The following is a 25,500-nucleotide window of genomic DNA, read 5'->3' on the forward strand; positions in this document are numbered from 1 at the left end:
GAAAACATGCTTCATGACATGAAAAGGGTGGAAATGTTCCAAAAATATCTCCTCAAAATGATCGGCTGACCTTGGCCTCACGCCGCCACATCTGCTGACTTGTGTCGCTTGTTACATTTGGCTTCCTGTCTGCTATTTCTCGCTCTCGCACATAAATCCAAGCCGATTTACACAAATGTGAATGTGTCAGTGCAGATGTCAAATACGGCATAAGAGGGACTGTACTATATGCGCTTGTATAGTGTGTGGCTTTTTTATTACCACGGCTGAGTGCATTAGTTCTACTACAACAATATTATCTGCACGGGCTAAATATGGTATTAAGGCGAGGAAAGAATTTGTCAACTCGTGAATCAAAACTTGTTTGTATTGGCACGGCGCACTTGAGGAGTGGGCTGGATTTATGCATACTGTCAAGCCCCATCTGGGAGTCTTGGTGACCGTTTCACTCGTTGGTTGCCATTGACCATGGGAGATGTCTCATTTGTATGCTATGTTGACATTACTAGGCAAAATAATACTTGATTTCACATCTGTGTTACTTGTGTGACTTTTCTATTACAAGCTTTGGCCAAGCGTTAAAAAAGTGCTTAGTCTTATTAACCTGTCAATAAAATGAATATTGTGCCAATAATAATCAAGATTAATTACAGATAAATTCTGAGATGATTATTGTTATTCAATCTATTGACTAAGAATACTTTAATTCACTTCTGTCTTGTATGTTACAAGATATGGCTGGGGATTAAATGTGATTATTTGCATTAATCTGGCAATAAAAGAATTGCTCTGCAAACTTCAAGAATAATTACAGTTTTTTTAATCAATTCAAAGTTCATGGCAAAAGAATACTTCAATTCACTTTGTATTTTTTAAAGCATGAATCTATTGGTAAAATATTTGCTTCATCAAGATTGATTATATTAAAAAAAGTTGTTGTTTTTTGTTAATTTGACAGAACTCTGTACTTCACTCGAATCAAATAACTAGGATGATTATCAGGCTTCTGGAGAGATTGCGGAGGAGTGGATCATTCGATTCAGGTGAGTTTGAGGAGGGAGACATGCAAAACAAACTGAATAGGTGTCCCTGGGACTAAGAAATCTAATTGACTTGCAGTGCAATTTTCCTTTTTGTTCTTTCTTGGATACAGGGCAATAAACGACACTCTTCTTAGTTGGGCAGCGTTCCGAATGGCATAGCCAGACAACAAAATAAAGCCTGCCAAAGCTTCTTAATAGACACACTGGGAAACGCGAGTGTTTCTCAACATGATGTGATGAAGTCAGCTCCAAAAGTTCAGTGAGTGGAGGTCGCAATTGTAATATGTGGGAGGTTCGGCACAGAGCAGCACATTTTCCAGTGGGATACAACCAGGGGGCAGCACTGCATAAATATTCTTGAAAGATGGAGGGTGGGGGTTGTCTGACACTTTGTTTTCATTCCTTTCAGTGACCATTCAAGGAAACGTCCATTTATCAGGAGCTGAAGTCATGAGCGCATTTCAGGCCGGCGTGGGAATAATCCACAGCAGATAAAGATTATACATATCTATATATATTTATCTTAGAGGGCATTGGAGGTGCTTGGTTTAAATCTGATTCATTGGTTCCAGTGCTTGTGATTTGCTGGCAACCACTCAGGATTTCAGAATAAACTCAGGATTTGTGATAACAAAAATGAGAAATTTTGATTTTTCTTTGTTCTTTTTCTCTTTTCGTCCTCATAATGACATCTTGATTTGATGTATATTTAAATAATATTTTTGTAAAAGGAGAAAAAAAGCATTTTTTTACTTGAAGAAAAACATGACAGATAATTACATCTGTAAAATGAAACTAGTCAAGCAGAACTGGTACAAATATATGTCAATGTATTCAATGCAATTTACAGTCATAGACTGCCATTCACATTCGTTCATTCGCTGTCACCCTCCCACTTCAAATAGAATGGATCTGCTATTGTTATTTTTCAAGGCAATATATGTCCAATCCATTTAGGTTGGATGTCTAGAAGTGCTAAACTCATTTCAATTCAGAGCACGATTGAAAACCAGATGATTGGAAGTTAATTAGAAAGCATATCTATACAAATAAAAGCATAATTTACCTTGGCATCATATGACTGCAGTCAAGGGATCTAAAATACAAACAAAGTAAAATTAAGGGGAAAACAAGTTCACTCATGTTGCTAAGCCAGTCGTCAGTCACCCACAGTTTCTATTTTACCCACAAAAGCGAGACTTAATTTACACAATAAAACGTTAAGCCAAGTATAAATGATCAAAACAACATCTCTAGTGTACAATTAACAGAAATGAGGAAAAAAAGCTGTTTACTTGCCTTGACCTGTTTCTACCTGCTGGCTGTATGTGGAACTGCAACGACAAAATTATTCTCAAACAACAGAAAGTGTATAGTAAAATCTTTTTATTCAACGTCGTCCCATTTAGATTCCTTTATCGTATTTTACAAACGTGATAAACAGCGTGTAGATGAACATACATACAGGATTATAATCGTTAAAAAAAAGCTTGATTGCGAACCAAGAGACATGTCTTCGCCCTTCCTTCAACTTTATTACAGTCCAATTTGGACAAATACTTCAAGCTAAACACTGCGAGAAACATTGCGTAAAACGAACAGAGATGTTCAGACAACATCTGTACTGTGCTAACGTAAAACAGAGCAAAGCTTTTCCCAACTATGTGCAAAGTCACAAAAAAATGTCTCCCTTTAAAACGCTCCGGAGAGTTAAGAGGAACCCATTTGTAGTCTAGCTGTAACCAATGACGAGGTTTTTTTTTCTCCAATGGGAAATTGCAAAAGTCCGGTTTTCAGCCTTGAACGGATCATGAAACCAGGACATTTTTCACATTCACAGATAATGGCGCTCGCGCAGCCATCTTGTTCCCCTTTCACGCCAGGATTGTGTTATCAGTATGTTTGGAAGACCGGTGGGTTCCAAAATGTAATGTGGAAAAACAGGCGTGGGGAACCTGGCAAAACTGAAAGTTGGCAATTTTCATTTTCACTTCATTTTTTTTCCTGAACTCATTAAGACGACCTTGACACTGGCTGAAGACGTCCAATTCATTTTAAGTGGGAAACACTGAACATTCGTTTATTCATCATCACTCTTCCACTTCTAATGGATTGGACGCCTACAAGTGAAAAACTCATTAGAATTCACAACAGTAGGAAGATTGGACCACTATCACAGTCAAGGGTGCTAAAAGAGTTAACATTTCAACGGTAATCAGTCAGTTCAGTCTCACATTGCAAAATGATACATTTTTAGATAATAGATCAGCTGATTGTTTTAACATGAAGCCTATAACATTACAGCATAATACCTATCACACTGTGACATGAGGCTCACGTTATATTCAGAAATTTATCACAAGTTGTAAACAAATTTAAGTTTTGACGTGAAAACAAACAGTAAATTCAAGTTAGTCATTGCATTTTGATGAATAAGCAGTGTTTCAATGCTGGAAACATTGTCTTTAAATGGGATGTTGAATGTGAAATTCATCACTCTTTAACGTGACACTCAACGTTTGTTTCTGGTCTAGCAGCAATACACTTTCGAACTCAATTAACGTTTTTGTCTTTGTCATTAATGTCATTTTAGTCTGAAATTTAGTTGAAACGACCAAAAGATCATTAGGCTCCCTACGCCCATACTATGTATGAAGCACATTCAGAAGCATTTCAGTCATGGTCTAAAAGCTATGTTTCAGTCTATAAATTATATATAACTATACTCGTCCACTGCCTTCAACCTCTGAACAGGAAGTGATGCTTAACGGGGGTACGTGCGCACAGATTCTCAGCATTAAAGTCAGCTGTGTGCCATTGAAGATGATCGACATCCTATCATGTGGCTGTTTTCATCCTTGTGGAATGAATATAATTGAGTTTGTCCCTAGTAGACATCCAATCCACTTGAACTGGGAGGTTGGCAAGCCCTCCCACATTAAATGGACTGGACTTGGTCTAACGCTGTCAATGGCAGCCAATGAGTTAAGGTCCTTATTTGATGTTCTTATGTTCTTAAAAGTGTTTATGAACAAATTACATTTGAATTATTTTCGTGATGTGTTTTTAGTTATTCGGGAAATTAATTAGAATTCCCAAAATTGAAATGTCATGGAATGGTTTCTTTGAAATAAACAAATCAGAATATCATGGATAGTCAACTATTTATTGATATTTTAACTTAGACATTCTTTAATTATTTTTTATAAAATTTCCTTGACATTCACTTTTTGTATTTGTTTTTCTTTGTTGCAACAAGTCAGATTAAAATCAGAACAAGGCCTTCTTAAAATATTTTTACAAACTGTTATTATCATTTTCACCATACGATACTTTTATATATTTTGGGAAAAAAATAAAATTGATTTTAATTTAAAAAAATTAGACTATCATGGGAAGTTTTTTTTTCCCAATGACATAAAATTAAAATATGCAAAATAAAATTTTACATATTCTAGTTAAAAAAAACAGAGGATTATGTAATTATTCTAAAAAAAACAAGCTTTTCCATGAAATTCCAATTTCTTTTTAGTTTTCAATTTTATTTTATTTTTTAACGTCTTGGTGTTGCATCAAAATAGGAAATTTTTCCTACATTTTTTCTTTAATAAAAAAAAAGTTAAAATTGTATTGTTCAAATTATAAGATTATAAGTGTATCGCCTTCAATGGCACTGAAACAATCATTCCTTAAGTTTGATAAATGTGGTACGCACGCCCCGTTTTAGCACTGATGCTTTAAGATTCAGCTAATGAAATGAAACAGACGTTTGAAAAAAATAAAACATAATATAGCCATATTTCGTGCCATAATGCATCAATAAATACAAAGCTGGGACATGTCTTACACTAATTTGGAAAAGACCAATCTTGCGGTAAGGCTGGTATTTTGTTTTTTGTAAGTGGGGTGAAAGATTACATTCATTGATACACAAGACACGCGGTAGTTGAAGTTGTTCCACAATCAAGCGAAGAAAAGGCACTGGTGAGGATTTTTTGAAAAAGGTACAAATCTACAAAGAAAAAAAATATTTTGGCGGACATTTTGTTTATCTTGAAAAATAAACATGCTTAGAAAAAATAGTTCTTTGCACCTTGATTCATTTTAGCAAGTCTAAATTACAAAAACATCAAAAGGAGGCGGTAGTTTTAAGTAAATAAGGTAGGTTTCTAGTAAAAAGTGTTGACGTTTTACTGTCATTTACGGTAATAGACGTCTAGTTGTCGTTCATTCGACTTTCTTAGTCCGAATGAACTAGCTCTATCGCCGTCAATGACAGGCATGGAGTTAAAATCTAGAAGCATACTTTTAATTAGACAGCGAAGGGTGTGGTTTTGTGCTAAGAGCAAACTAGGATAAAGCTTGTTATTTAAGTTAATAATAGCAAGAAACTCAAACGCGATGAAAAAAAGACAGAAACAAAGAAGGAAATGAGGATTCACCTGCTTTTGGGGGGAAGATGGGGAAGCTCGTTGCTAAATGTAGACAGTGCCTTCTTCTTTAAAACAAGTTATTTAAAAAACTAAACAAAAAAAAACAGCACTTTTGGATATTTACAGTTCTGGCACATCAATGCGTTTCCAGTCGGCTATACTTAACGGCACGGTTCCATTGGACGCTCCGCAGCCACAGAGGCAGCTGATAGGAACGGGGAACCACGCCGCTGATGTTCTCCTCCAGGTACTGGAAGAGTCGATACCACCACACCCGTGAGAAGAAGTTGCTGGCCGATGTCTCTTTAAGCGACTGGAAGGCACAGAGGATGTTAGCCTCATGATGTCTTTTTAAAAAACTATATTTTTTTTCCTTATGTCATAAATAAATGAATACATTGATAAATACATTAAAATATATTTATCTAAATATAATTAATCCTTTTAAATTGACTTTTTCATGGTGTTATTTTTTAATTAACAAAAAATGTATGTTTTTATCTGAATAAAAAAGCAAGAGCTTCTTCATTTAAAAAAATAGTTGAATATTTTTAAAGGATTTTTTTTCATGTTAAAGATTTTAACTAGTAACTACAATTGTTAAAGATTTCATTTTTAATTTACATTTTAGTATATAGAAAATAGTGATTAGAGGATATATATATGGAAAATTAATGAAAGAAAAACCTTTACTTATTTATCATTTGATAAATAAGTACCTAACCATATATGTAACCCTGTATTATAATAAAACCCAACAATATGCAACACTCACTTGCTGGTTTGCCATAGTGTGGTACCACCAAAAGAGGCGGGTCGTGATAAAGTAGGCCACCACCACATCCACAGTGTAGTGGTCGTGGGCCAGAAGGATGCAGAAGACTCCCACTGTGCTCAATGTCCAACAGATCCAGTGGTACCACCAGAACCGTCGAGGGGAATCTGACCAAAAGAAAAAAAATGCTGATCAAAAGTCATGTCATGTTCTGATATTTGTTTTATCTTTTAATTATTCGTCGTTGACATTCCCGAATACAGGATGAACAAAATTATCCAATCCAAACCAATTAAGCGTATAATTTTTGGTCTGATGTACATTTTATAAAAGCCTTTCCTCACAATAAATTGTATTCATTAAAAGCACATGATAATGACGGCATTTCAATTCATTTTAATGATGAAAATTGATTTGCCACACCAGTAAATTGATTTAGACGCTTGCCGTGTAATTTTCGCCACAAGAGGTCCCTACAACATCAAATTTGGGTAATCTCATTTAAAGGGGCATTATGTAAAGATGGTGGCCAAAACTGATACTGCAACAAAGCATGAAAATACTGACGCTCACAGAATTCCATCCATTTTGCGTTGCCATATAAAACCATGCTGCATTATCACAGCAATGTCGCGTTTTAATCAGAAAAGATAAAGGCTAACAAACAAGACACCAACATGAGCAAAGGTCATGTGAACAAACAGTATGTGAACGATACAACCTCTCAATTACTTACCAACAAGTGCGAAATAGTTCAATTGGTGCAAAAACTATTTTTTTTAGCAAGATCGATTTACACAAAAGAGAAGTTGTGAAAAATCTATAAAATAACGAGAATTTGGCGGTGGCCAAGTGGTTAACATAGTCCCATAGTTCTTCGATTGAGGGTGCGATCCCAGGGTCAGACCTTTCTGTGGAGAGTTTGTATGTTTCCCTGACATTGTGTGGGCTTTCTCCATTTACTCTGGTTTCTGATCGTGTAATTAGCTGATGATAGCAGAGGGAAGAGCATCCGTTTTAAACACAGAATAAAAAAACTTTTTTTTTTGATGGGAAAATTTCAATTTGACATGGCAACCACTTTAGAAGTATTCAACCATTTATTTTCCAAGCTATTTATCCTAATGAGGGTAGTGGAGGTGCTAGCGCCTATCCCAGCCAACAATGGCCAGTAAGCAGGGCACACCCTGAATTGGTTGTCAGTCAGTTGCAGGGCACAAGAAGACTAGCAACAATACACGTGCATATTCATACCTAGGGACAACTTGGAGCATTCAATCACCCTACCATGTATGGGTTTGGAATGTGGGAGTAAACCAGAGTACCTGGAAATAAAACCCTGTACAGTACAGGGAGAGCATGTAAACTCCACACTGGAAGATCGGAACCCACCAGGAATTGAACCTGAAGTAGAAGTATTGTAAAAAAAAAAAAAAAAAAAAAAAAAAACTTAAATGTCCATTGCAATATTAGGGCCGATTATTGAATGATTGAAGTCCAAATCTGACAATGATCTTTTACTCAGCTCATAAAACTAGCAGAATTTGCCCCATTTGCAATTGTTCAAAGAGTGAGAAACAGAAAATGTTATGAAACACAAATCTGGCTCATGGCGTGCCCGGGGTTAGCCTGCGTTGTCTGTTTCCTTCCTTTCACGCCTCAGTTTCAAAAGCCATTTTAGAGTGTGTTGACTTACACTCCTTGATGAAGAGGTATGTTAGCGTTAACATGACTGTGTGCCCGCTGTACAGGTAATCTCCACACATGGTGTGTGAGCCTGTGATGGAAAGGCCGCCGCCGGCGATCATCTTCATCACTCTTCGCATCTGCGCTTCCCAGTCGCCTAGAAGCTGAAAGCAATGCAGGCACTTCATTAAAACTGAAATCTATGGACATAATTTTCCCATTAAGCTTGATGTTTTCATGTTACCTTAGGAGAGCATTTGAAGTGCATGCCCGGGACAGGCAGAGTGGTGATGTACATGGTAATACACCGATACAAATAGAGTGTTCCCACGATGAAAAAAAAGCGCCTTCCTATGATTGACCTGCATGGGGGGAAAAAAATATATATATAAATAAGAATTTGAACAGCATCAGCACAATTAGCAGTGGGTCAGGCATAATGTGGAAAATTTAAATATTGGAACACAGTGAGACTTAAATCATCAAAAACAAGGTTGTTTCCTTGACTAGTAAGTTAAACATTAGAAAGAAAAAGGTTATGTATTCTGTTCCGTATGTCTGTTTTCAAGATAACTCAAAATTGACGAAAGAAACTATTATGAAACTTGAAGATGTTTTTGGGATATGAAATTAAAGAGGTGATTGAATTTTGAGGTTGTAAGGTTAAATGTCACAGAGGTTAGAAAAGTTGCAATAAGGTAATATGATGAGAAGAAAAATGTCAATGTAGTATACATAAGTGAGTCATGTAGCAATGCTTTTGAATTTGAATGCTTTGGACGAAGTCTGATCTCAGAGTGTTCTACTTTTGAAGTGTATTTAATATTAGTGGAGACCACTAAAAATAAACACCTGAGGAAAATAAAACATTTACTATTAGTTGTAAAATGTTATTAGGCAAATGTATTGACAATTGATGTATTGGATAGGTAATACAAGTGAACTGCAGTTAAATATGCTATGCTTGATGAAAATCAAAAAGGTGAACCCAAATTTAAACATTTAATTCAGATTTACCCAGAATTTTAGTTAGTTATGGTTGACTGATCACTGACTATTCCAGCAATTAATTGACTAATAATGTTATATTTTTCTGGCCTCACATAATGAGTTGGAAATGTGTAAATGATTTAGTTTTTTACATTATTTTTATAAAGATAACCTTCTGCTTTCATCTACGACTACCGACAGATTATTTTTACAGTTGTTTCTTTTTTGTTTTCAGTGTTTTTTCCGTCACTCGGCGCGAATGCCGGAGCGATCGCTAATACGAGATATACATTACTTCTCGTTGGCTGCTCATAAGAACATCAGGGGCACTGGCTCCGCAACTCCTCGTGTAATATTTCTGGTTGCAACGCCCTCTTTGTAATGTCTGCGAGCACTGGGCGGAGCGTTGCATTTTTTCAGTCTTTTTCCCCCCTTAGCCTGTTAGCTCCTTTTGGCGGAGCGATCGCTAATTCAAGACTACTTCTCGTTGGCAAGTGGTCGTGCGTTATCCTATTGTGAGGACATTTGTGTGCATCATTTTCGGAATATTTTGAAGGGAATACAACGGCAAACAGTCCATCGATACTAAAAGTCAGGTTGGAGGTGGGGCAAACAGAGCCAAGAATGGTATAAAAATGTAAAACAAAATTAGAATTAAGTTTAGTGTAAAGTCAGATTAAATTTATTTTTGAATGTGTCTGCATCGTAATCCAAGTTCGTTTAAATTTGTTTGTTATATTACAATTCACCGGTGCAAAAAGTCTCCTCTTGTTTTTAGTTCATTTCAATGTGAAACGTTCGTTCGAGTTACGAGAATATCGACATACGAGCTCAGTCCCGGAACGAATTAAGCTTGTATCTTGAGGTACTACTGTATTGGATATCTACCATTGTCAATGTCAGTGAAAGAGTTAATCAAGACTATTTCTCGAGTGTATTTCTTCTCTACAGTACCTGTGCTTGAGGAGACCCCACTGTATGAGCCATAGCGCCACCAACAGCATGCCGTTGATTTCGCAGATGGAGAAGGCCCACTCCACCCTGTTGAAAAGATCGAAGAACTTGTCTGGCAACGGCGGTGTGTGCTCCTTGGGGGGCACTCTTTCATGGACCACCGAAATGACCACGGTGGTTGTGACAAAGCAGACCACGGCGTACACAAACGCCGTGCCTGTCTTCCCCCACTCAGCCGGAAAGGAGGTGCGCAAGGTCTCCATAGGAGGGATGGGAATGTGCACCATCTCCGGCGTCCGTGCCACACCGTTCCTCAGCGGCTTCGCCGTCCCATTGGGTAGATGTCCGTTAGTGTGGCCGTTCTTGTACGCCTCCATGTCGTTCTCGATCCGAAGCGTCTCCAGGCGTTCCAGTAGACGCTGCCCGCCGTCTGACGACACCCGCAGGAGAGGCGGCGCGTGGAAGTCAGCCCGCGTCAACTTCAACAGAGCGCTGCCATTTGTCCGGCAGAGGGCATCTGTGTACTCCGGCATGCCCTCTTTGCTCAACCAGTTGGCCACATCCTCGGGGGACCACGACGTCACATTCGTCATCTCGGCAAAGGAAGCGACGGGTTCTGCGGTCTTAAAGGGCGCAGTTAAGTCCGAACCGGCTTCGGGGCATGGCGTTTATGCAGCATCGAACGAGGGGCGGGGACCCACGAGGACCCCTTGTTTTCAGGGTCAACAGTTGGAAGGTCCTTTCCAGGTTGGCTTCCCAGCTAGGTCGTCACACAGCTGTAGAAACAAACAAAAGCTGTCACGCTAGGGCTGACGCAAACATTTTTAACTCATTAGACACTGTTAACTGTCAATTTAAAGTATATCTTCCAACTCCCACAAACATTTTTGCACAACTTCTTCCATCATGAATCTTATTCTGAAATCTTGCTGTTAAAGGAACGTACCTTAAGGAATTTAAAATTGCCATCCATTTTCAAGCATTTCTTTCTAGAACGCGATATCCGCAATGGGTTAGAGTGAGGTCGGCCAGACAGATGTGGAAGGGAACAGACTTTTTTTTCCAAGATGGCGCCGTCACGCGGAATACAGTGGCAGTAGCTCTGTCCACTCTTATTTGTTTTTCGTGTTTTAAAGCCCTTCTATCTTTTTTTAATTGTACTTAATACTTTTTACTTTAATTTTTTAAAAACTTTCTTTGTGCTGTTAGCCTGGCTTCTTTCTGCCACTTCTTTTTTGGAACCATTCAGCCATGCCAACGCTGTCATACACATGGGACTAGCTGTTACAATACGCAGCAGAAGGAGCAACACCTCAATTACCGCTGGAAATTCAGAGCTGGACAAAAGTGCCGGGATAAGAAGCAACACTTTTGACCAACCATTCCATCATGGGATAAGATGGAAGAGCTGTCGGCACTTACCAGGCCGGAAACGGAGTCGAGGGGTTCTACTCTGCTGCTGTTTTCTTCAGCTCCAGACTACTGAGGAACTGTGCGGATAAGCTTGGAAGAGTGACTCTGCATATTCTCTACCTCGGTCACAGTCTACAGAAGTTCCCCATCTTGTGGAAGACTTCCTGTGTGTGGTTCCAGTTTTTGTCCAACTTTACAACGTCTTTTTAAGTCTGTATCCGTTTTAGCTACCGCAACCAAGATGGCGCCGTTCACGTGGCAGCCGGTGGCGGTAGCTCAGTCCACTCTTGCTCGTTTTGCGTTTTTGCTGCTTTTCTGTCTTAATGATTTGATTTGGTGATTCTTAATGATCCCATTTACTTTGATTTGCTCTGTACTTTGTGCTTTTGCTTTGTTGTTCTGTCTAATCACCCTTTTGCTACCGCCACAATGAAATTTCCCGAATACCGGATGAATAAAGTTATCCAATCCAATCCAATAAAAAAGGGCATTTGTGCTCATTTCAGTTTAACTCAGCAGCTGCCATTGATTGCGATAAACATCCAATCCATTTAAAGTGGGACGATTGACATTGAGTGATCACGTTTCATTGCCTGTACGGCTGCCATCCTCCCAGGGACAAATGAAGTTCGTACCTGGCGTCTAAAATGAAATTTTCGTAACTAAAGTGGGTAAAAAGAGCTTGGCCATGTGAAAGGCCAGCTGTGTAGCCACGGCGTGAGGGAACATTACTTTGTGGCGATAAAGTACAGGAGACAAAGAGCACTTAGAGCAATCTGAGATTAGCTGTAAATGACTCAGCGGTGCGCCGAGGACCTTTGGTCTGTGAATCGGCTTACGGCTAGCCAGCGAAGGAAATACTAAGCTCCCCTCAAACTGGACAGGCCACATGAAATACATTAAAATACTCAAAGGGGATTTGCTCTTGAAATATGGAACCTGTTTGTGTTGTTGTAATAGAGTAACTGAGTAAGTAGAGTTAAAGAATGAATACATAAATCACAATATATACTCATTCATTATCTCTAGTAATATATATACACATACATACATGTATTATATATACATAAATACATACACATACACACATATATACACAAGTATTTTAAAAAAGTTAAATAAGATGCTTTTGAGGAGTACTCATATCAAAATATATACTCTATTTTTTTAATTAAAAGAAATCATTTCAAACTGTTTTTAAGAAGTGTAAAATTGGAGTGAACTTATGCAATACCAAAATATATATAAAAGGGGTATTTGGAGATAAACAATAAAAGGAACTGGCTCGAATCAACTTGTTCAACAGCGGAAAAAAGATGCTCTTCACTTCCCCCAACATGTAAAACAGAAGATTAATCCTCAATAAATTATTGTTGACCTAACTTTTAACTACATCTTTGTCTCTGTAAGGCGTCCATCGATCAGCAATGCCTTTCTCCCCATTTCTCAATTTACTCCAGACCACACTGCCGAGGTTTGTCCAGAGGACGTTTTGAGCATGTTTTTTATGATTTCAACTATATTTTTAAGGAAATACCATCACCGCTTAAGTGAACTTTGAATGGTAATATTGCTCAAGGAGCAAGCAGCACGTTATCGTGGACTGGATGATAAAAACATATGATAGAAACCCATTTGTGGTATTTGCTGAACATCTGCGGCTCAAAAAAAGCAAAAAGAACACTCCCCCTTACATTTGTTGCATTTTTACTCAGTTGGGACGAGTTAAGAGGCAGAGAGGTTGGGGCTGGCTCACAGGGCCGTCCACGTGACGCCGAGCAAAAAAGATCCCACCCAGAAGGACAATACGTCAAGCTGACACAAACATAAACACGCCATCCGCGCTTCATTTTTATGAAGCCTAGAGTGGAAGCAAATGACTCATTCAGGGGGCGCCAAGAAAAGGTCTTGGCAGGGGACATCGGGCTCGACATTGCCTTTGTGACAAATAGAAAATATGATAGTCTACAGATGCTAATTTGATAGTGACTGCAGTAACAGCAACAGTGAATTTTGTGTAAATCCACTTTAGAGCCTAGCAAATATGCTTTTTAGTATTTAGGAAGAAATGAAATTTTTTACTCTTTTAAAGGCACTCAATGTTTTCCTCAACTAGTTGGCTGCCAACGATGGTGATAGACGGACATCCTATTAATTTTGATGAATCAGGAACTCACTGCTGGCCGGAACTGATCAACTATGGTCCAGAAGATTAAAAAAACAGTGATCTGTTTCATTTTTTTTTTTTTTTTTTTTTTAAAGGAGAAGTATTTTATTTTTGGAGTCCTTGAAGAAGGCAAATGATTATTATTTTTAACAAATCAAGATATTTGCAATCATTTGTTTCATAATACAATGAACTGTCGATCCATTTTTACATAACAGTCCAACTTTTTGTAGCGCATTATTATTCATTTCAATGAAAATTCTGCTCAGCGCAATTGGCACAGTAAATAAAATAATACTAATAAAAATGAGCTAATGAGTGAACAATGCAAGCATAATTGGAGATTAATCTACGAATAAAATAATTTGTTAGTGGCTTGGCTGAAACACTAAAATGAGACATAACAATGTCTAAGTATGAACAACATGAATAGAAGTAGTGTTTTGTTTGCACAAGTCATATCGTTTTCAGGTCGGACAAAAAAAAGACGCGGGTCAATTTCACAATATGCCAGAATAATTCAAATTAGTGGAATTTAAAGAGCCTTTGATGGTTGAAATGTTGATGATAGGTTACTGATCTGAACTTGTATGACCGTTAATAATGTTAAATTGTCCCCTAAAACACTGCCGGTGTATTTTTTTAACCTGCCTTGCACTGCACACAATCGCATACAAGTAGTATCGCGGTACAAGTGCAGTTCAGTCTTACTTTAAAATTTGTATTATTACAAATGGTATGATTGCTTTGAATTGTGAAAAATGTAGATTGATGCCAAGTGTGTCAGTGCCCTTTCGACACTGTGTTCTTGCCTTTTCCGCCCTTCTCTTCTTTTTCCTCCTCTGTGGGCCGTGTGATCCAGAGCCAGCGCCGACTGACCCCCAAGGCGCTCCCGCTTTCACTTTTGGCCTCCGGGACTATTTTTCTTCCTGTTTTCAAGAAAGGAAAACAAAAGTTGCTATCTTATAGGGTTAAGATTCTAGCAGCAATTCCGTGTGCCTAAATGTGAAAGAATGCCTGTGTAAAAAGGTTTGAAGTGCACAAGCACGTGTCCAATGAGCACCGGAAATGTGTTTGTGTTCTGTATGTGTAGTATCTTGTGTGTAAACCAGATTGTTTTAGTTTCATGGTAGAAAATGTTTTCTCTACTTGAGTGCACTCATGTTCTCTTGTTACGGCTGTCCCACTCTGGGCGGGTGATGTTTTGTTTGTGTTTGTGGATTTCTTTTGGCTTAATATGGTGATGTAATAGATTAGAGTAGTGTAGAATGATACCACTTCATATAGGGGATATGCTGAGGAAAAAAATATATAATCATTGCATCTGACATTGTAAGGACTTACAATTTTACTCATTACTTGAATATTCTTTTCACGGAATACTAGTTTAGTACATTTTCGGAAAACTACTTTAATAAGTAATATTTTGAAATAACACTACTCATACTTGAATAGTAACAGTTTTGGCTACTCTTTGACTGCATGGAATTGTGCCATGGATCTAATGCCATACTACCTGGGATATGGAAGTGAATACAAATAAAACAAAAAAACTGATTTGAATAAATGGCAGCAAAATAGCAAGGAAAAAAAAAATCAGTGTGGAGGGCTGCAAGATTAGATCCGCCATTTTTTCTCAATCATATCCTGGAACACTCCCACAGCAAACACTGGAAAGTGCTTGAAAACCAACTTTCAAAGAGAGCATTTCGTTGTAAATTGTCTTAAGGGGTGTGGATATTTGATTGGCAAACCCATACCTCCCCCCACCAAATGGTATCATGTAGCAGGTTATTTACTTTGTGGGATAAAGGTTAACAAAATTCTTTCACCTATATAACTTACAATAGGGACAAAATCTCGTAGAAGACCGACCTCGCAAAATATCAAGTAACTGTCTGCCCTCTAGAGATTTCAGTTTTGAGCTATTACAACAAACAAAAAAATATAATAGCATCAATTTTCAAACTTTCCCTCAAGATTGAGGTTAGTGTTACTACCAAGAAACTTAATGTGTTGTTGTACAGCGTACGCTATATATCGAAAAGTCAAGTCTTCAAAACTTTTGTTGTTTTTTTTAATCTGAATTTGTACACTTTTTAATACCCCCTTTACTTTTTTGAGTAAGAATAAAAACACAAAAAGCTTTTTTTAAACATGTTGTGAGCTGGGATTTCTGCCGATTTATTTATTTTTAACAAAAATAACGTAACTTAAGTGCAAAACCTTCCTTAAATATTATTTTTCTCTCCCCCAATTTGTGCTGTCAGACCCTAAATACAAACACTAATTGAATAATAGAATTAAAAAGTGATTGCTGAATTTTTTAAAGATATTCTAATCTCCTACAATAAAATGATTTACCTTCCCACCCTAGCAACAAATAAACTAAAGTCAAAACAAATTATTTCTGTTTCCCAATACAGTTGCTGTTGATGGAGCAAATTACTGAAACGGCTTTATGAGCAAAGCCGAACTTTCTTGGCAAAAACAAAAAATGCCCGAGCTATCGGTTTTCCAATATCATGTCGAATGTCTTTGGAGTATCTTGGAATTGTTTAAATCTTTACCTCAAATTAATTGTTAGGACAATCAGATTTAGTAAGTAGTACTAGTAAGTACAACTGCCTTGATAGACCATATAGTATATTAACAAAAGCAGCCGCCGAACCACCAACAACAAATGCTATAAGCGAGACTCACTAAACTTCTGCTGAATATTTGATATTACACTGGAATCCAGCCATCCATAACAAATTTGCAAACATTCATCGTAGCAACGGCGCTACGACGGCAACAATAAGGGCCCATAGCTTCACAGCACACGTCTTTGGGGACAAGAAAGTTTCTACTGGTTAATGAGAAAGCCCCCCGTGGCTTTTTAAGCCCCTGATTAGCATGGCGAGCCCGTATGTCCTCTGGGGGAGACAGCACAATTTGCAGGGTCTCTCTGTTCAATTGTGTGTCCTGCTCACACTATACTGTATGACTTGTTGTCAACAAGAACCCATTAGAGTGCATTTTAGCCCATCTGTCTATTTATACTGGCAATGTTTGTGTGGCTCCTGAAAAGTGGGCAATCACCATCGTTATCAACATCTCGTGAATTATTAAAAGGAGGAAGAGGAGAGAGTGTGGCTAGGTTATGACAAACCACGCATGTCTAACATTGAAACGAATGTAACAATGCCATCTCTATAAATTACATTAAAAAATAGGCTGGTGAATAGTAAGTGTTCATTTCTGTTTTGCAATCAAGTTTTTTTCTATCTATGATTAACTCTTAAACTATAGGCTTTGGCAAGAAATCGATGTTATGAATTCAAGTTTTTTTTAAGTAACATTTTTAGTCACATTGCAGCCCATAACATTAGCATTGGGTATAGGTATGTGCGCTTTAAAATGTAGTTATGTAATTGTATTTCAAATACTTTAATAAATTAATCAAAAACATAATACAATAAAATAATATTTTAATGAATAGAAACTGAAATATACTCTACAGATAACCTAAATAACAGCCTTAAGTTGTAGTATTTTTTTAAAAAATATTTCATTGTATGTATTCATTGCCTGCCATTGACAACAACAGACGTCTAATTCATTCAAACTGTGGTGACTAGTTCTTTTTTTATTCTTTTAAATTAAATTTACGATTACACACTAACTCACACTGGATTGCGTTGAGTTTGAGCAGAACAATAAGATGAAAAGCAGCAGCGATACATCATTTTTCTATTTTGACTTGAGGAAAACAGTAATTACAGCTTGACAATATTTTAGTAGAAATCACTCGACATGAAGGGAATATTGAGAGACGTGCTGGAATGTGGAGACGGAAGAAAATACTACAACTGTGAACATTTTCCTACACAAGTCATAACAGGAAAGTAGCATTAGTTTCAGTTCCATGTTACATGCAAGAACACTACCCTTATTCCAAGCCAAAGATTTTTTTTCTCCTCAAGTACACAAAAGTTGTCTGCAGCCAGTGTTGTTACCCCAGAATTCCAAAATGCACTGGTAGGCCACAGGAAACTGGGACATCATGTGAGTGGGAGTCAAATTTCATGTGTTTCTAATTATGGCGGAATAAAGATGAAAGCCAGTTTGTGTTGAGCTTCTTTGAGGAGAATCTATGATGGAAACTTAATGAGCAATTTCTAACAGTCAACGCAAAGTAGTATAATTTAGCATGAGTAAATACCTAAAGGCTATCCAATGTTGGTAACAGTTTTCTGCACATGTTTTGCTTGGGTGTCTTCTGGTCACAACATGCCAGAGTAAAGACAATACAAAATGATGGTGGCTTTGTCTGTTCATATATGCGACTTAAAAAAGAAATGCCATGTGAGCATCATTTTCAGCCGAAAAATGTTAACATCTGGTTCTATTTGAGCCTGTATTTGTCCAAGAGTCATCATATCGTCAACTTTGGTGACATTTTTGTGTCTTGAGCTGTCAAGTGGAAGAGAAAACAATAACCAGCAAAAGGAAGAGGAAGTTTCCACTGAGATAAGCAAGAGCTTGTCATTGAGTTGAGGTTTTCGTTTTGAATAGTGGACGCCTTTCGAACTGTTTTTTTTTGGGTGGTAACCTTTTTGTGGCAGACTAAGAAGACAATTAATAAAAAAAAAGTCCTACTTTTACAGTTGTTTCAAAAACTCCCCTTAAGTTTACTTTTTTTCTGAAGCATTTCAGACCAGTATTTCTGAAAATCAAGAGTCAGAGGTCAAAATAACATTTAGGAATTAACTCATTGGTTGTTATTGATTGTAAGAGATAACCGAAAAATCATTTAAAAATTAAATACACCATAATGTTGATGCATTAGTACTTAAAACACTCAGACAAAGGAAACACATTATCAGCCTTCTAGGACCAGATCATCTTAAATGTCATTTCATTAATTAATATTGGCTGGCAGAGATTAAAACGGGCAGGCCAGTCCAAATGTTTTGGACGTCTGTCACTGTCAATGGCACATGGTGGACTTCACAAGTTCCAGTAAATAGTGATATTTTAATTACTGTACTATTCTCTCAAACAAATAAGATGGTGGTTATGACTCAAGGTGAATCAACATTTCAATGAATCATTTGCATATTTTCAAATCCACAATGATAAAAAGGCAAATAAACTCATAGCAGCATATTTCAAACATGCTTGTGAAAACATCATTTTAGATGCGGCATGGACGAAGAGTCAGTTACCAGAATTAATTTCAAGACATTTGGGTGTCGACATGACCTGAGTCAAGATTAGTGTTTCCCCACTGCTGAATCATCACCCATCCTGACAGAAAAGTCATTGTTTCCACCAGAGAGTCAAACTGTGTGTTCCCTGCTCACAGACACTCGGATATTCTTTGCTTTGGCTGTGACACATCCTAGCAACAATAAACCCCTTTGACTTCAACTTCTGCATTTTACTCACCAACTTAGAGCATGGGAAAAGTTGCTTTCTCCCCACAAAAAAATACATAAATCTCAAGAGCATTTATTTGTGTGCCCACCATTTATTCCCAGAACTTTTGACTTGAGAGTGAATTCAAACGTTAATAGGGCTCTGATTTAAATATTACATAAAAAAGAATAAAAATCATGACCTTTAGAGTGGTTTTGGGGGCCACAACCAGAGTGTAATTGTGTTTTTAGTCATTTTTATTGAATTAATTTAAAATTGCATTTATTCCCAAAATATACATATACACATGCATAAATACCTATATATGTAAAAAAAAAAAAGAGTAAAAACAGAAAAACTCCACTTTTGGACCCCAAAAACACTAAAGTTGATATCAATTGTATTAAAAACTATTACAATTTTTTTTTTATAAATTTAACTCAATTAGTAGTCAACAAAAGAAATTAAAATAGAAAACAGCCTTTTGGGCTTTTAAATGTAAGAACTAAGATTATTGGGGAAACTACATAAATTGTTTGATTATTGAACATCTATTATTAATTCATTGGCTGCCATTGACAATGATGATGTTCATTCACCCTTTGCAATAAGATTAGATTGTCCACCACCTCTGGGCAGGAGTCAGCTGGGATAGGCTCCAGCACCCCCCGCGGCCCTAATGAGGAGAAAGTGGTTCAGAAAATGAGATGACGCCCCTCTGATTCACAATTTTCACCTCCATATTCATGGTTTTAATAGGGAGTACAAATGTATTATTTTGAAGGGAAAATCTTAAGAAAAATCATCACACTGAGATACTGTATGAATCGAAATTGTCTGCTGGATTGCTGGACGCCACGTGAGCAGTACAACCAGAAAGTGTGTCCGTAGCGGTCTAGTTTGTCATCCCTAGGTAAGATGGTGGCGCCCTGAGCGAGCAATGGCAGGCACAAGTGAGTTTTTCCACGTTTTATGCAAGATTCCTTCATAGACGTCAAAAATTATTTTGTTAAGCGTTTTATCTGTTTATATTTTCTCCATTTTGAAATAAATGAACGTATGGGCCGTATTGTCTTGCGTTATGGTGTTTCGGGATGTCAAGTCTAATTTCTGCGCATATAAGCCTTACCCTCAATTCAGTTATCATTTTTCGGGCGACAAATACGGCGTATATGCGAGAAAATACGGACGGTACTTCTAGCCAATTATGCAAGTATAATTGAGATTTGCAATCACTGATATAGTTTTTCAAGGATCTGTAGTCCAATTAGAAAGTGGACACCCAACTCCAAATAGGCCAAGGCTATTCACGTTTGACCCACAGTAACCCCCAAAAGGATGTTTTTTTTTCCATCCCAGTGGGGAGGAAACATTCACTAGGTCCCGCCCTGTTCCCAATGTAAGCCGAACCCCCAAACCAGGCACAGTGTTGCTCTTTTTTGTGCCACTTTTAAGTAAATGTTTACTATTTACTAAGAGGCGGGCCTCATTGTAGATGATTCAATGCCCGGGGGAAACGTTAGCTAACACACCTGTGACATTCGTCCACATGACGGTAGGTTTTTTAACAAGCTAAAATATCCCGATTGTACACAAAGCGTTGGGGATGTGTTGTGAGGTTTAAGAGATTAGCGCTAGGGCAAGCGAAAATAGACTAGCAAAAGAGCGGCTATTTGGGCTAGCTCCCAAGATTAGCCAATAAACAAGAGACGCTCGTTAGCAGACTCGACCCCGCACCAGATTACATTTTAAAAAGTGGTAAATACAATCGGAACCCTAGCTAGCATCGTGTTTATATGCTTAAAGCACAAAATTAAGTATAACTCAGTGACTACTCGAAATCGGCGTCGAGAATTATGCGCCAAGTGGAAACAAAATTATCAAGGCCAGAGAGCAACACTAATCGCTGCATTTAGACAGTCCCGACCGGGGTAAATGCGAATGACACATTAAGGACAGGGTCGCTGAATTACGGAGAGTTAAAAGAGAGCCACACTGATGGTGTAGCCCGACCAACGAGATCCCACATGGGTGAGATGTTTCGTCCCCCCAAAAATCCCCATGTCGCGTGTCAACGTCGTTATCAAACACGACTTGTGTGGTTACCTGGTGGTTTAATTGTTGAAATCGTCCTCTTTCTGGTGCCCTGATGTCATGTACGTACTCCGTTAAATCCGCTTGACGTACTCCAGAGTAGACGCTTAACAACAGTGGGGAGAAGTAGGGAGTCCTTATGAGTGTCGTCACCCATGGTACATTTAATGACTCACAGAAAACGTGGTTGTTTTGAAATCCGATGACTAACACTGTATTTTTCCAATTTCATCAAGACTTAACTGGATTTACTTATGAAAAAATACACGTCATATAGTTTGGGTTTTTTATTTATTTAAAAAGAATAACCAGCAAAAAGAGGCATTCGCTACTTGAGTACTCAAAAATTCGATATCTCGGATTTACATGAACGCAGCAACAGAGCAAACACAGAGTTGGGTTTGAACCAGCTTCCAAGATTCTTGCAGCCATCTGTTGGCCAAAAAATGTAGTAAAGACTTGAGAAAAACAGCAAAAACGGTAGGTAAAAGGTAATACGTAACTGTTAAGAAGAGCAAAAACAGTAATTAGCATGCAGTAGTTTCTGCACCAATAACTTGTTAACTTGTGATGGTAGATGAACTAGAGTTGCTGTACACCTTAAAAGGACAGTGGTCAGTTGACAGCTATTCAAAAGTTGTCACTGGTCGACCTTTAACTTTTTACAAGTGACGCTGGTTACGGCTCCAAATGACAGGTTTTTTTTGCATAGTATTTACCTCATTGCATGCTATTGATGGCAATAGACGTGTAATTCACTAAATCAGGGGTGCCCACCTCCGGTCCTCAAGGGCCCCCATGCAATCTGTTTTCCATATCTCCCCCCTCTAACAGACAAATCAAATGATCAACTCATCAGGAAGCTGTCCAGAAGCTTGATAACGATCTAGATTATTTGATTTAGGTGTGCTGGTGGAGGGAGACATGGAAAACAGACTTGATAGGGGCCCTCAAGGACTGGCTGTGAATGCTGTGTTTTAGTGCCATTGATTGCAATAGACTCAATCCATCTAATATAAACCTTAAAAAAACAGACTGACAGCTATCCACCTTGTGCTTTTGTTATCAGTGCACGATAAATTTCAGCAATTCATGTCAGTTTTATTTAGCAAATCAAGCAAAAACACACACACGTTTGCTCTAAAAGAGATCTGTGGATATGAAACTTTAACAGACAAATTTAAATTTTCAACAGGTTTCCAGCAGGAATTTGGGTAGTAAACAACGTCACTGGTATCTTTTTTAAGTGCAAGTTGAACAGCATTCCTTTCTTATCTGTACATAGTAGCTACTGCATTTTTAATAGCCCGTGTGACACATAAACACTTTTATTTTCCAGAAAAAAGGTGCAGATTTCAACATTGGAGCAACGCTGATGAAGACTCCTACACACGGGCGTGATCTAGAAGTCTAAAGTTCATTTAAGAATATTGTGCAACTGACTTGTCACCATTCGAAGAAACTTTTGGACTGTTTTGGCCAATCATGCAGATCAACATCATAAGGATTCTTTTTGTTTACTTGGCAATTACTGTTAGCTTTTGTGGTTGTTTTCTCAACAAAGGCCGTCAAAGCATACCAAAAATTGCCAAATACTTTGGCACGAAAGGGCGCTACGAGGAAGTCAACCCCTATCTTTTGGAGGACGTCCTGGCCGTCAACAAGTCTGTCTTGCGACCTCCGTCCCCGCAATGTCGTCCTGTTCATCTGACCGCCATCATAAGACACGGTACCAGATACCCGACGAGCAACATCTTCAAGCATATGCGAAAGATGTATGCTGCGGTGAAAAGCGCCACGCCTGGGAAAGAAAGCTGGGTGTGCGAGATCCAGACACAGTGGCGGATGTGGTACCCTGACAACACTGACGGTCGCTTAGCCCGCAAAGGCGTGGATGATCACAAACATCTGGCAGTCAGGTTGGCGAAGCTTTTCCCCTCGGTGCTTTCTGAGAAAAACCTTCGAGGCGGATTCTTTAGGTTTATTAGTAGTTCCAAGCACAGGTGTGTCAACAGCACTCGCTCTTTTATGGCTGGTCTGACAGAGCTGTGGAATATTCAAGGTAGGATCTACTTTTGAGTACTATTTGCCTCCTTCTCAAGTTCTATGTGTTGATTTATCAAAAATGTTTTTTCAGTGATTTATTTTTGATGTTTTTTGAATTTCTTTTAAAACTTTTGTTTTTAAGAGTATTTCAAGGGTGGTTCTTTGAATCATTTTTTCAACATTGTTTTTCAGAGTATTTCAAGGGTTTTTTTTGTAATCATTTTTTTCCAACTTTTTTTTCTGAGTAGGACTTTATTTTTGGGGTTCTTTAAAAAAAACAACTCTTTGAATGAAATGAAAACCAGTCATGGGTTTTATGATCAGACATTTTAACTTTTGTTAAACAAGCTAAAATAAATAACCCACTGTAAAACAAAAAATAATCAAAAAGTGCGAAAGTGCATGAGTCACAGGTGTTTTATTTTATTATTATTTTTCAATCTCAATGACACGTCTCTTTCCCAATGTAGATCAGACATTTGACTTGGAGGTTAACGATGCACTTATGAAGCATTTTAGCCACTGTACCAAATTTGTGAAGGATGTCGTTGAGAACCCTTCGGCCCTGTCGGAGGTCGAAAAATTCAAAGCGGGACCTGAGATGAAGAGGGTGCGGGAGAAAATGGCCAAACAACTTGGAGTCCCCTATCAGAACATCACAGCTGGTCTGGTGTGATTTCAATTTTGTGACATTGTGACTCTCACATTTTTATTCAATTCACACTAAAGATGCGCATATATTTTCTTCACAGACATGATTGATGCTGCGATGAATTTCTGCGCTTACGAGTTGGCTATAAAGAACATTAACTCCCCTTGGTGCGAGTCTTTGGACAAAGTTGATGCTCAGGTATGACATTCATCAAATCCAATGAAATGGCAGCACTGGCAGTAATAAATGATAGTCACTTGACAACCACTAGAGTACAACTCAACATACAGAAGAAAAAACTAACTATAAGGTATGAGTTCATCTCAAAAAAGTAAAATCTCTAAAGTAGGTGTGCTGGGTGAGGTTTTAAAAAAAAAATTGAATTGACTGGAGATTATTTTCTAAATTATATTGAATTATTGTTAGAAAAATGTGTGAAGCACAGCTCCAACGGCCCTAAGATCAGTTGATTTTTGAAAGTCCCGTTGTATAGTTATGTCATCTGCCCACTAAAACCACAATGCATTTTCATTATCACTTTCATCACAAAGGCAAGCCATTCTTCATGTTGACCTTAAACATCTACATTACTTAACCAACCGTATTTTGGGGATTGGGGTCAACAGATAGTGGAGTATGCTAACGACTTGAGGCAATTCTGGAAGCGAGGCTATGGTCATAAAGTTAACCGAATGTCCAGCTGTATTCTCTTCCATGACGTGTTCAGTCGACTGGACAAAGCTGCTCGCCAGAGCATGTAAGTATGACATCACAGTTGATACATTTTTGCCTCCTTTATTCTTGGAATAATCGCTCATAAACTTCAGGTCCAGCCAGAAGGTGACCGAAGCGGTGACGATCCAAATTGGCCATGGCGAGACCCTCCTCCCGCTGTACACCCTTTTGGGTTTCTTCAAAGACGAACAACCTTTGATGTCAACCAACTACGCCGCGCAACGTCAGCGCACTTTTCGCCCTAGCCTCACATTACCATACACGGCTAATTTGGTACTCACACTGTATGACTGCGGACATGGAGAATTCAGGTTGCAACCGCTCATCAATGAGAAACCGGTGGCCTTCCCTGGTTTGACTGGGCATCGGTCGGCATCCATGCCGCTTTATAAGGCTGTCAAGGAACACTACAGGGAACTAATTCGAGGCTGTGACTTTGAGAAGGAGTGTCAACTGTTCACTTGGCCAAGTCAATTTTCAATTAAGGATGCTTTGTAGAGAACACTTTCTCTTAGATAGGAAAAAGAAAAAGTGTTACACATGTAGAAATGTGGTAAGAGAATTGGGTAATAGAAGAATAGGAATAGTATATTAATAGGAGTCATGTTGTTGATGTGCGCTTTACTACAGTGTACATTTTATTGCATTACCTCTTGCCTTGATGAAAAAGTTCATTTTTTTCCATGACCAATCCATTTGAGGCCTTCCCCCAAAGTAGGAATTTTTTTTAAGAGTATTTTAATGAGAAAACATACATATGAATGCTCTATTCAAAAGAAATATATTGTTTACAAAAATAAATAGAATACAATAAAAACAACAATTTGTGCTTGATCATTTAAAGCTGCAATTCATTCATTGCGCTGTAGTCATTTTGCGCTGCGGATAAAAAGCACAACTACTGATGCTAAGTGGTGGCATTTCAATGGTGCTTTACGCTGTTAATTAGTAATATACACAAAGTGTAGTTGTGTTTTCATGTTCAGTCTGTGTAAAATCTAACCCGGAGAGTCATTAAACAGGTTGAAGCCTACTGATGGTTTGTTGAATATTTGCCTTTGTCAGACCACAAAATTAGTCAAATTGAGTTCAGTGCAGCCATACAA

General features: G+C 38.0%; 2 protein-coding genes across 3 annotated transcripts; one reads left to right on the forward strand and one right to left on the reverse strand.

Moving 5' to 3' along the window:
- Positions 1-2,414: 2,414 nt before the first annotated feature.
- Positions 2,415-21,106, reverse strand: LOC144084282 (phosphatidylcholine:ceramide cholinephosphotransferase 1-like). 2 transcript variants are annotated; one of them, XR_013303760.1, is made up of 8 exons: positions 20,974-21,106; positions 14,274-14,390; positions 9,882-10,657; positions 8,182-8,299; positions 7,948-8,101; positions 6,252-6,418; positions 5,486-5,789; positions 2,415-5,055 (listed from the first exon to the last, which is right to left on the reverse strand). XR_013303760.1 is itself a non-coding variant. In XM_077612547.1 (7 exons), the coding sequence occupies exons 3-7, from the start codon at positions 10,472-10,474 to the stop codon at positions 5,613-5,615; spliced, it is 1,209 nt and encodes a 402-aa protein (XP_077468673.1). In that variant the 5' UTR covers positions 10,475-10,657; positions 14,274-14,390; positions 20,974-21,106; the 3' UTR covers positions 2,415-5,612. The 2 variants fall into 2 exon arrangements, 1 of the variants encoding a protein (XP_077468673.1); XM_077612547.1 differs by having other exon boundaries at positions 2,415-5,789.
- On the forward strand, positions 20,285-25,426 carry LOC144084281 (multiple inositol polyphosphate phosphatase 1-like). The gene is made up of 6 exons (XM_077612546.1): positions 20,285-20,422; positions 22,301-23,023; positions 23,478-23,672; positions 23,760-23,857; positions 24,286-24,416; positions 24,487-25,426. Exons 2-6 carry the CDS (start codon positions 22,447-22,449, stop codon positions 24,890-24,892), a joined length of 1,407 nt encoding a protein of 468 aa, XP_077468672.1. The 5' UTR covers positions 20,285-20,422; positions 22,301-22,446; the 3' UTR covers positions 24,893-25,426.
- The last annotated feature ends 74 nt before the right edge of the window (positions 25,427-25,500 follow it).

Source organism: Stigmatopora argus, chromosome 11 (assembly GCF_051989625.1).
Source record: "Stigmatopora argus isolate UIUO_Sarg chromosome 11, RoL_Sarg_1.0, whole genome shotgun sequence".
NCBI classification, from domain to species: domain Eukaryota; kingdom Metazoa; phylum Chordata; class Actinopteri; order Syngnathiformes; family Syngnathidae; genus Stigmatopora; species Stigmatopora argus.

Coding starts and splice junctions, on each gene's coding strand:
- LOC144084282 (XM_077612547.1), bottom strand. CDS start 10,474: ATGACGAATGTGACGTCGTGGTCCCCCGAGGATGTGGCCAACTGGTTG. Junction 8,300..9,881: donor TGGGGTCTCCTCAAGCACAG/GTACTGTAGAGA, acceptor CCCCCCATGCAG/GTCAATCATAGGAAGGCGCT. Junction 8,102..8,181: donor ACTTCAAATGCTCTCCTAAG/GTAACATGAAAA, acceptor CATTGCTTTCAG/CTTCTAGGCGACTGGGAAGC.
- LOC144084281 (XM_077612546.1), top strand. CDS start 22,447: ATGCAGATCAACATCATAAGGATTCTTTTTGTTTACTTGGCAATTACT. Junction 23,024..23,477: donor AGAGCTGTGGAATATTCAAG/GTAGGATCTACT, acceptor TTCCCAATGTAG/ATCAGACATTTGACTTGGAG. Junction 23,673..23,759: donor CTATCAGAACATCACAGCTG/GTCTGGTGTGAT, acceptor TTTTCTTCACAG/ACATGATTGATGCTGCGATG.